This window comes from Rhipicephalus microplus, chromosome X (genome assembly GCF_043290135.1).
Source record: "Rhipicephalus microplus isolate Deutch F79 chromosome X, USDA_Rmic, whole genome shotgun sequence".
NCBI classification, from domain to species: Eukaryota; Metazoa; Arthropoda; class Arachnida; order Ixodida; family Ixodidae; genus Rhipicephalus; species Rhipicephalus microplus.
The window spans coordinates 358,772,754-358,784,782 of record NC_134710.1 but is presented as its reverse complement, the minus strand read 5'-3'; the positions used below and the strand labels follow the sequence as shown (position 1 = coordinate 358,784,782).

General features: G+C 40.1%; 1 protein-coding gene across 2 annotated transcripts in view; it reads right to left on the bottom strand.

Annotated features, from left to right (window-relative positions):
- bchs (WD repeat and FYVE domain containing 3 bchs) overlaps positions 1-12,029 on the bottom strand; it is a 227,185-nt gene that overhangs the window by 33,712 nt on the left and 181,444 nt on the right. For both annotated transcript variants that reach the window (XM_037413472.2, XM_037413474.2), the window contains 3 exons: positions 8,775-8,925; positions 3,872-4,119; positions 1,575-1,802 (listed from right to left, as the gene is read on the bottom strand). In XM_037413472.2, the coding sequence (XP_037269369.2) occupies positions 1,575-1,802; positions 3,872-4,119; positions 8,775-8,925 (627 nt within the window). The remainder of the gene's footprint in view (positions 1-1,574; positions 1,803-3,871; positions 4,120-8,774; positions 8,926-12,029) is intronic.

Genomic DNA, 12,029 nt, shown 5'->3' with positions numbered 1-12,029 from the left:
AAGCCCAACTATAAAAAAAAGTATTAAAGTGTGCATTCACACAGCCGGCTACCACTCCCTCGGTGTGATCGAAGCAATTGCGTGCGCTTAAAACGCAGCTCGGCCGCCATGATTTTTTACATTATTGATGGAACTCATATAAGTTAGGCAGCAATGTAACGTAACTTGCAAGGGACTCGTTCAGGCTTTCAAGCCGCTATCCGTTTCACCCGTTAATGCTCTGAACTCTAGTGGCGCGGCACTAGGTGAACGTAGGTGAAAAGTCAATACGAACGGCTCATCGAAGCCTTGCGCAAGGTGCATGCATCTTGCTATTTTTGCAGTCATTTTCCCCACTGGTTTAATATTTTCCCTGTTGACACTGCTGCACTTGTCAGCCATGAAGTTTGTTATGTCGACTGTTGTATTTTATTTGTTTGGAAATGACAGGCCCACTTTATATCACTGTGTGCGTGCATGAAGCACTGCAATATCTGACAACTTCAAATAGTGAATTGCCGAAAAGAACATGAATCGAATAGCAAAAAATAGTCAATATTCAAATTTTGAATGTTCTTGCAATTCATGTAAGATTGTAAAACACATTAACAAGGAACTAAAATATCTTGGGTACAAATGCATGAAATAAGATGACTCACAGTTTAATCTGTGGAATGCATGCACGTGATTTTCAAGTAATGATACAAAATTATCTGCTGATATACCCATAATGACAAACTATTCCATTCCCTAGCTGTGTGCGGAAGAATTAAATGAATGCATAATGGCTTCCACTGGATTGCTAACATGCCTCATACTAAGAAAAGAACCATTTCATGCAAAAAAAAGACAGCATTACTGCTTCTGAACCAATGCGCCAAGAGCCCTGGAGATCACATAATGCTGCATGGGGTGCCATTTTTACTGAAGCAGATCCTTTTGGCTCCACAGTTGAAGTATGAAAGTACTGACGTCTCTAAACAAATATACACCTACAACCAATAAATTTTTTATGTGTGAAACTATGCACAGAGCTTAGCTTTACACTCCATAACAATACATCTGTGCTAAATTTCATGATGATGTCGACATGACATGTATTTACAAGTTTTCTCTTATGTAGTGATGAAAATGCCCCTTGCATGGCCAGGTTCATGCACTTGTCACTTCTAAGAACAATCTATGTGATAATGAGATTTTCGATCTGGTGATGACGAGCTGTACACTGCACTCACACAGGGATATGATTGTAAATCTGGCTTCCCAGCTGCGTTCTATTCTATTAAGCAATAGTACACCAAACCCTGTACTATTCTAACTGCCTTCGATGGTGTGGATGAACATCCCATAAATAAAAATTTTTTAAGTATTTTTTTCCCTACCTCATCAGGGCAGACAATGATACAAAAGAAAAGTTTTTCAATTTTTATTGTTACTCTAGCGTTACAAAAACCAGCAAACATTAAATCCTCCTCAGTGCCACTGAATAAACAATCCACGAGTTGTCTCATTATAAACAAGAACAGTCTTTTTAAACTCTTTTGATATTCACTTCAAGACAGTTTAAATTGTAACAAATCCTTTGCACGCCTTACCGTAAGGTCATTGATGGCCACAGCAGCAATTGGAGCAGTATGGCCTCGAAGCTGACGCACAAAGACAAGGCGGCTAAGGTCCCACAATATACAGGTGTAGTCCCGAGAGCCACTGACAATCAAATTGTATGGCCGCGATGCTGCTAGGCAAGTGACTGCCTCTGTGTGGCCGTGAAGGTTCTGCTTCAATGTCAATTTCTTTTTGTCAAACTGCCACACTGTCACCACCTGAAAAATCCAAGTACAATGCCTGACCTACTGGGACAAGGAACAAAACTTGCATCCTCTACCCTCTACTTACCCACAAAATATCACAACTTTCAAAAGCTGCCACTGTTGGCATCAACAACAAAAGAATACTGAAAGATTGCTAAATATTGGGGGCTTTGCTGCGCACCTTAAGTAAACCATAAGTCTGACAACAGTTAACGCCAATTCACCTAATGGGCAATTTGAAATACAGAACTTGAACTTGACATCTGAACATTCCAAGTGGTTTTCCTATAGAGCATTTAGATCTTACTGGTTGTACTTATTTATATCAGCAAAAGTTGGCATACAATTGAGAGTAGCTCCATTAAGATTCAAGGAAACTCAGGCTGGTTTCTCAGCAGCTTCTTGCACATGTCATAGTGAGGTGTGTACAATCGTGTATTTCACGATTGTAAGCCACTTCAAATGTAGGTTGACCCCCCCCCCCTCCCTAAAATCGCCCCCCCCCCCCAAAAAAAAGAAAGAGCTTGAGTACATTTTATGAAAAATTGTTGACGATGTCTCTGAAAAATACAATCGAATTCCGGTGTGCCAAAATAGCTTCACGGCAGTGCTTAAAAGCTGTTTTTTTCACCGGTTTTAAACCTTAATGCGCTTGAAGAACAAACAAGGCCAGTTTCCATGAGCCAGTCTTGTCCTCATCTTTCACCCTGTTACCATTTTCGTATATCTTGAAATAACCTCGTCTTATGATTTATCATGGCGTACCCACATGGCTAATGTAGTTTCAGCATCTAATAAAGCACTTGGTTTTCTCATACGCCATCTTCGCCTAGGCCCTCTACATGTAAAATTATTTGCGCATAAATCTTTAATCCGACCGAAATTAGAATATGCATCTGCCATATGAAGCCCACATCAAGCGTATTTAATCAAAGCATTAGAAGCGGTACAAAACCGTGCTGCCAGATTCATTCACTCATCTTAATCATACGATATCAGTATTTCATCTTTGAAAGCGAAATATGGACTGCCACCCCTTTCTTTGTGCCGCCGCACTGCGACTCTCGTGCTTTATCACAAATTATTTCATTCTTCCCTCAATTAGCCACCTTATATAGCAGCCGCAGCACGCATATCTCATCGAACCAGTCATCCATTTCACGTTTCCCGCCCATTATCATGCACCGCTGCTTTTTCTGCCTCGTTCTTTTTTCGAGCAGCCACGGACTGGAACGGCCTCCCCCGGGACATCGCCAACATCGCCTCATCATCTGCCTTTCAAGACCGTATTATTGATCATCTTCAATGCTAAAACAACTTTTACTGCTTATTGTTAACCTAAATAAAACACCACCCCTTATGTAATGCCCCTCCTAGAAAGGGGGGCCTTTAAGGTAATAAACTGAACTGAACTGAACTGAACTGAAGGAAAGCTAGCTTCACAAAAATACGCGGGAATTATTTTAGGGAGATTTTGGTCACAAAGCAACCTCATCTTTTCCTCGAGTTTTTCTCACCGGTTTTAAACCTTATTGCGCTTGAAGAACAAACGAGGCCAGTATCCATGATCCAGACTTGTCCTCATCTTTCACCCTGTTACCATTTTCGTGTCTTTATAACGCCGTGTAGAGAGTACAGAGAGTTGAGGAAAACGTGAGGTAAGACTGAGGTTGGTTTGTGAATCCGGCCTTTTAAAACCAAAACTAGTTTTCGATTCTAGGTCAACCCTCCAACTTTAGATTTCAAATTAGGACAAAATAGGTCGACCTACAATCTTGTAAATACGGTAGGTTTCTCTTGTGAACATACTTTCCTGCATTGCAATTTTGCAGAAGTCATCTCTTTGTGGAGCACTTTTACGTTAGATGCAAATGCTAAGCCACTATAGCCACTCTGGAAAGACATTTGTGTGCTAGCTTCACAAGCTTACGTGATGGCTGTATAATCTACGTCTATGCCCCCCTTATGCAATAATCGAAAGAACAATTGAGAAATATCATCATCGTCCTAATAAATTAGGACGATGATGAAATTTTCAAAAGAACATTTCTTTTAAGCATATGAGAATGTCCATCACTTACCGAGCTCGTGCCTGCTGTGATAATGATTTTGCTGTCTGGGCAGGCACAACAAAGGATTTCTCCAGATGGGACATCTTCCCAGACAAAGTTGCAGCGCTCGCTTTCATAAGGGCCCATACGAATGCTGTAATCAGCAAATCCCCAGGCTACGTATCGGTTGTACAGGGGTCCAATGAGTCCCTTGTTTTGTTCCACTGCCAGCACCGTCTTCTCATGTTGTATTATCTGACCGACAGGGCCTTTTAGCTCTAGAAAAGAAACAATTCCACAAGCTTGATTTATGTGATTGATTGAAGATTTTATTGCCTTCTATTGAATGCAGTTCTATTCATAAGGATCTATGGAGAGGACTATTACAGGAGTATGACTTTCTACCACTCATTTCAAGTGACCATAAGCATAGTCTACACGGCAAAGTTGATCACTATCTTACAACTAAAAATTTCTGAAAGACTCCACTTACAAGCTGCACGTAATAGAAATAAAATTTGTTCTGAACACCATCTTCTGTATAAACATACAAAATATGTTTTATGATCAATCTTTACATGAAGGGCACAAACATCATGATGCTATATAAACAGCAGAGTGAAAGTCAACACATTTCTAGATCAGTTTTCTCTATGACTCCATTGTCGAAGGATCACCTGCTTCAAGAACTCATCTGAATGAACTTGCTCAGAGCAAGTAGTTCCCAGTACAGTTGAAACCTTAAGAGGCATGCTCTGGGCCGCAGTTCTTGTGTTTCATATAAGATGTCTCTTATAATCGGGGTACCTCATATGCATTTTCCTATCAACCTGTACTTCACTGTAGGCACACTGGTGTCTGATACCCATTTGTCTCTTACATCAGTGTGGTTCGACTGTACCTGGATCTATTTCGCTGACTCAAGGGTATGACAAAAGCACCATCAAACTTTAATTGCTTTATATTTTTCTATTTTACAATCTTATGCCACCTTTATCCTTCAACAATGGGGCCCTACACCACTTTGTGAACATACTAGTCTTAGAAAAGACTATTAACGAGTAGTCAAGACTCCTGTGAACATGCGAGTCGAACATTATAATACTGCAATGCAGCAGGAAACTTAACGTGCAATTATAAACAGTGAAAAATAGCTTTCACCTCACAAAAACAGTTTATTCATTTGGCAATATACTTCTATAGTGAGGTCATTAGATAATTACTTGGAAATGTGTTGCAGGGCCCTTTTAAGGGGAGATGCGGGTCGAAAAACGCGAGTTTTTTTTCAAAATTACCGATTTTTTTTTTTTTGCCTGTTTTGACAAGATTAGTACCTCTACTGTTATAAAAAAAATATTACTAGTCGAGACTTAACTGGAAATGCTTTAAAAATTCATTTAATGAGCACAAGATGCCAGTTAAAAGGTCGAAAGTGTGCATTCTTCGAGCACCTTGCTGCCAATAATGCGCCGCCGCTAGCCACTGTTGATCGCATGAGTCGAAGAGTCGAGCCTCACTCTTCAAATAACAACAGTTTCTCTCGCTGATGCAGTGCAAGAAATAATAAAAAGAATCACTCTTCTGTGCGTTTTTCGAGCGCCGCGACTGGTTTATCACATGGTACGAATCGGGGACCGCCATTGGCCGCTGCGCGCCTGTATGTGCTGTGAAACCTGTTTGCGAGGTCCATGTCTTGTCGAGCAGCGCAGTTGAACAATGCTTTTTTCGTGTAATTATCTACGTTATGAATGAAAAAAAGGCATTGCTCGCAAGTGAAAGCCGTTGTGCGGCGCGCTCTCTAGGAACAGGCTACGAGCACCTGGCCCGATTTGCGGCAGCTGTTGGCTTGCAAAAGCCAATGCATCAGAGTCATTCACCACCGTCAGCCAGAAAGTTCGTGATGCGGCAATGGGTGACGTCAGCACCAATCTGGAGAGGTCGAAAGAACTCGCAGTGAGAGTACTTAGCAGGGACGACACTGCCATTATGTACGAGGGTATGTGGCACAAACATGGCTGCAAAATGGCATGACACTGGACTTAGTTTGGATTTCGCAGTCCTGTCGAACTTCTTCCTAGCTTGCAGTTGGCACAAGGCTCTGCCAGATGGAGCGGAAGTTTTGCAAGCGTTTCATGGCCCTGTCTGTGAGGAGTCGGCTTGAAAACGCCGAGAGGGACAAACTCATGGTGCTGGCGTATGTTAGTCGCAGTGGCCACTACGAGAAGGATTGTTCTTTTTGGTGTGTAAATTTCATCTGATTTAATATTATCTTTCATAAATAAAAACTCAATTTTAGCTTTAAAACTCGTTTTTTTCAAAACACAAATTTTGCCATTTCTTCCAATGTGCACCTCCTTTTTCGGGCATTTCTAGTGCTCAGATCTGCATGAAATTTCGGCCAAAAATTTTTCCAAAGTATGACAAATGCAATTATCTAGTTTAAATTTCAACATTTTATTGTATAATAAAAATTGTATGTATACCTTTACGGGAGGGTCCCGTTGCAGTCTTGTACTTTCGGACCCTCGTCTGTATATTTTACTCCCTGTAACATCCTTTTATGACATGATGATAAACTGATTGATTGAAACTGATTGACAAGGGCAAGTGAAATATAGACTTTTTATGTCTATTATTTTTCACGCATATTACATATTTTGTATGTGCTTTCTAATTAGTTATTTGCATTCTAGACTTTATTTGAAGCATTATGAACTATGAATGGTAAAAAATTACAGAATTTCAGGGATAAAAAGAGGGGGGGCAAAAGGGTTAAGGTTTTCACTTTGTCATGTTGCAGAGCTAAAAGTGTGTAACTTGCAAGAAAACTAATTAAATATTTGAAATTAGCATAAAAAGTGCCACAAACAGCTCAAGTTTCATTCCTCTGAGGTGAATATCAAAGAAAAAGTGTCTTCGAGTAGCATCTCCCCTTAAAACTTTTTTGTGAACAGAATCTATATTTTATAGAACTTAACACAACATCATTAAAATTGAAGAACAAGGTTAAACTCGTCAAGTTAAAGAGAAATTCGGAAGATTTGGCAGCTAAATGAACGAAAGTACAGACTCTGCTAAATGAACCAAAAGTATAATATAATTATAGTTAAAAAAGTAATCTTTAGACACACAATGGCAAGCACAAGCACAGCAATCAGTTGAATTAAAGAAGAGAGCTTCCAGCAAGAGCATGATGTTGTAATCAGAGACGCTAGTAAAAGAAAATTCATGATAGGCAAAGTATCGAGAATAGATCACTATTGTAAGCAAACAACGTAACCTTTTGTCCTCCAGAAGCTGAAACTGACTCCACTAATTCTCACATGACAGGAAACTATTTCCAGCTGTACTATACATGGCAAGGTAAAAACTACAGTAAGAGCTTGTTCATTTAAACTCAAAGGGGACTATAAAATTAAGCGAAGTTTGAGTTAACGGGTGGGCGCTAGAATGAATGGGCATTGTTAGTGCGCATGAACAGAACCCAAAGAAGCCACCTTTGGACTTGTAATCAGTGATTCGCATTTGCTTGTGCTTTCATCGCAACCCCATGAGCATCATTTGCAGCTTGTCCAAGAACTCCAATGCAGCATCCCAATTTTAATTTAGAGACATGCTGCCATTTTGTTGTTTCGCATCTCTAGTAAATATGGTTTCGTTTCGGAAAACATTGTGATCACTCTAGGCCGACTTCTGTGAGAAGTGATGAAAACTAGGGGCTCTCAGTTTGAATTAACCATTGTAGATACCGATGAGTTTGAATTATCGGGAGTTATTCCTTATAGAAATAGACTGTGCTGGGACCAGGGTATCATTTCGAGTGAAGTTTAAGTTTCAATTAGTCAAACTTTAATTAATGAGCTTTTGCTGTAGTATGTACACAGATAATAATGATGAGAACTTCTTCAATATCTGTATCTATAATTACAGCTATGCAAGGTCATACAAAACAACAGTAATTGTTTCTGTGCAAAGAAAAAGAAAAAAAGAAAGAAAGGAAAGAAGAAGAGGGCATCAACATGCATGCTGTCCCAACTTGTCCTGTCAGATGAAACTCGACCCAAAATGCTCACTACAAGTAAAATTGTTGAGCCAGGCACACACGACCACTTTATTGCATGTAATACCACATTGCTCGCTCATGTGCCACAGTTGCACTTTGCTATAATAGGGTGTCATCTGCAGTGAAACTACTTTTATAGATATTATTTTACTTAAATACAGTTGATTGTTATTAATTCAAACTTGAAGAGACCTCTGAATTTTGTTTGAGTTATCAAGAAATTTCAATTATTAGAAGTTCTCAGATAGATGACTGTGGGTGAAGTGGCACCACACATTATGATTAGGCATTGCTTTTATCATATTTAAAAATTTATTAAGTGTTTTTAAACCTTAACTGCACGCAATGAAGAGAAAGCAGAGGTGTAAGATCCACAAGTTTATCAGCCATCTACTGCTAATCAGACCTTCTAAAGAAATCGGGAATTGCCAACTACTTCTATGCTCTATGTATGTGCCTTTAGCACAAAGCTCTCTATACCAGTTTAGAAGCATTACGGTTTACCATGCGTGTGCTTTGTTTCAAACATTTGTTTTACTAGCAAAGCCTTTTCCCTTGAAGTAGCAAGGTGCTTATTTTTCATTTTTAGACTGTTAGGATTCTATAAGCTTGAAAATTTTAAACAGTAGTGGGAAAGTAGCAGATATTTTCTGGTATAGAACTGCAAAAAGTATGAATTAACCGAAAGATGGAGTTTGAATTTGAAAGAATAAATGGCCAACCAAAAAATTGAATTTTGTTTGATTCAACCGAATTATCAGAGTTTGAATTATTGCGGGTCTACTGTACACAAATTTATTACATTTAGTTCACAGGAATGTCTACACAACCAGACATTCCTGTGAACTGGCACTGCGGCAGTATGCTTACCTTTGAGTGGGTGTAGGGATGGCTTAAGGTTGTCTAAGTTATGAAAAAACAACTTGTCATGGCAATAGCTCAAGCCAGGCATTATAGGTCCTGGGTCCACCACGCTGGTTCTATTGGTCAGTTTCTTGCATGGATGGGGTTTCTTAAAAAGCTATAGTGTACAATTGTAAATGAGAGAAAAAAGTTCCATACATTAGCAAAATGCTAAATATAAATCGACCTGTAACAATATTCAAGACTTACTTTGTTGAACTAAAACCTCGCTGAGCATTTCTATAAAACACTAATCTATGTTTTGCTCTGTAGACCCGACATGGCTGGTGGGATAGCAAAGAACAGAAAAATGTGTTGAAACACCAAACAATGATATCCTTGTTTTTTAGTTGCCCATTCTACAATGGACAACTTTCTGAAAGTGCAAACTTGAACCTTCCAGGAGTCGGGCTCGTCAACTGAGCAATATTTTGAGAAGAAGAGTCCAGCAACATCACCATAGCAGACAAAATAATACAGGTGCTATCAACTGCTCGTTTAGTCAGAGGACAGATTTGTGCATGTTCATGACAGAGGGTTCATTGAAAATAGCCACTGTCACATCAGTGTAACCCCCCTCACCCCCCCCCCCCCAAAAGGGGAACATAAGTATGAAATAGGCTGATGGGCAACAATGTCAAAGCAATTGGTGAAATTTAATGGGTGCATGAATTGGATACAGTCTGAAAACAAAATATGATGAAAACTGACATAGATAAAAAGACACATCTCATCAAATATGCATAAAAAAATGAACGCAAAAGAAAGAGATATAGAAAGGACAAATTTAACCCTCGTGACTAGTTAGCACTTGTCTAGTCTATGCCTCTTACTTTTACCTCCATTTTCTACATGATACTGCTGGACTTGCCACGCTCGGTGGACAACAGACAATTATCATGACCAACTAAACACCAAAAAAAGAGAGCAACAACGGTAGAGGTGTCAGTGGTTTAGAAGATGGCAGATGACAACATGCAAAGAGAACCTAAAAAAAAAATAGTAATTGATATGCAATCTTTTTGTCAATTCATATAAGCCTTTAGGTGTGCCCACACATGCCAAAGCCTTTTCTTTTTCATGATTCAGACCTTCCAAATCTTGCACACTGGGCTTCACAGTATTTTGATGATGTGCAGGCCTGATAAAAAAAAAGTGAACACCCGCATGCAATGCAGTGCATGTTCTCTTGGTTGCCGGCTCACCGTGTTTTCCCTTAATCTCTTTGCTTTCTTGCCAACACACAGATATGAGATTGGCTAATATCTTTCCAGCATATACAGTTGAGCTTACGATTATACGCCCCCTCGTTTTACGATGACCTGCACTTTACAGCAAATCGGTTTGGTGCCGGCAAAATGGTCATAAAAATAATTTATTAAAACCTTGGTTATACAACACGGTTTTAAGCCGACCCCACATTATACAACGACTTTCAGATTCCGTTCAAAAAAGAAAAAAAAAAAAAAAGACACATTTACTTGAATCAAATGTCGACCGAAGACCCACAAGTGCAAAATATGAACTTGTGTTGCCCTAGGTTCATGATTACAGAAGTAGAGAGTGAGACGGGATGTCTTGTTAGAATGAAAAATTTATTTTCTTTGAAGTTTATGCGATGCTACAAATGCCTGGATTGTGTGCATACGTACCGGGGTCGTTAGCTAGCTGAACTCTAGCCACACAGAATACCTTCAGCCAGCCGAAAAGCTCATATTTTCACGTTTTCACCTTTTTGGTGCGTAGAAACCTTTCCTGGTCGACATACAGCTGATCTCCTGCCTTTGTCGCACTCACAGTCACAGGCTTGAGCACACATAAGGGCGCGACGCGGCTGTTTTCACCGTGCAAATTTACTTTCACATGACATTAACGTTCATAATAACAGCAGGACATCGCTAGTTTCACTTCACAAGCCAACAAATCACAACGCGCACAGCTCAGTCTCATTGCACAAAGGCATCCTAGGCAAACTCGTGGTCCGTCGCCATTATTTGACAGCAATGACACTGTGACAGCAATGACGCGGGAGGCTGTCGCCTATGCAATTTCGGTTTCGGTCTCACGCGTAGGCAATTCTTGGACTCTTCATCGGTAGAAAGATGTGCGTTGGATTCGTTTTTTTTTTTTTAAATTTGAGAATAAATATCCACTCGCAACTCCTGCAACTATGTGATGCTGCTACTAGCAAGAACAATTTAATCTGCCTTCCTTGCAGAGGCACAAGGTCGTGCCGCGGGCTTATTTAGGCAGTTTGTACTTGTTTTTTTGGGCAAGGCTGAGTGTCACTGCCTATAATCTGTTTTTCGATTATATGACACCCACATTATATGACAGTTTTGCGTGGTCTCCTGAAAGTCGCGTTATCAGGGTTCCACTGTTAGTTCATTCCTATGAATTAACTGGCAGTTGACAGTTAATGCTTAAGCTATGATGTGTTTTATTGGTTAAGTTGCCATATGGCACCTTTTTTTAATTGCTAAGTGTTTCCAGGATTCTCATTTACACTCAGAAGTAAATATTTGAAGCAAACAAACAGCGCAAGGTCAAGGCTGCTCACGCATGACCTCAAAGCGATGTAATGAAAAACATGTGATGTATGCAGCATGTGTTGTGCATGCAATAAGCCAAAAATAGTGACAATAGAGATCAAGTATCATGACCACCACCTCTGACAGGTCTCTGTTTTTGCACAATGCACTCTGATATAACTGTCACAACAACCAAATGTGTCTGCCTCTATATATGCAGACAAAGAAAATAACAATTACATTCATTAAATTATCTCATAAAAGCTTGCATAATACTACAGCACCAGCCATGATGCCATTTTTTTAACTGCAGCATTCCAAGCTGTATTCTTCAAAATATCAGAATTGTGGGCTATCTGGCAGCATCATCTACACTTATCACAATAGAACACTCTGATGACAACAGAAGATGACAGGAAATGGTGATAACTGAGGGGGTGCTAACACATCCTGTAAAGTCGTTTGTGCCTCGTGGCACATGTGTTCAGCGCATAGGCCGCATTTTGGGTTACAACTACCATGCGGTAGGCGGCGTTGTGCTTGCGAGCGTTTATGACCACCATCGAATGGTGCCGCCGGCAGTGACGCTTGGCGGCAAGCTTTAGTGGCGGCACAGGAGAGATGAGCGGGTCTCTGAGCGGGTCTCAGGAGAGATGAGCGTGGCGGTTGGTACGAATGGTTGTCTCTAGTG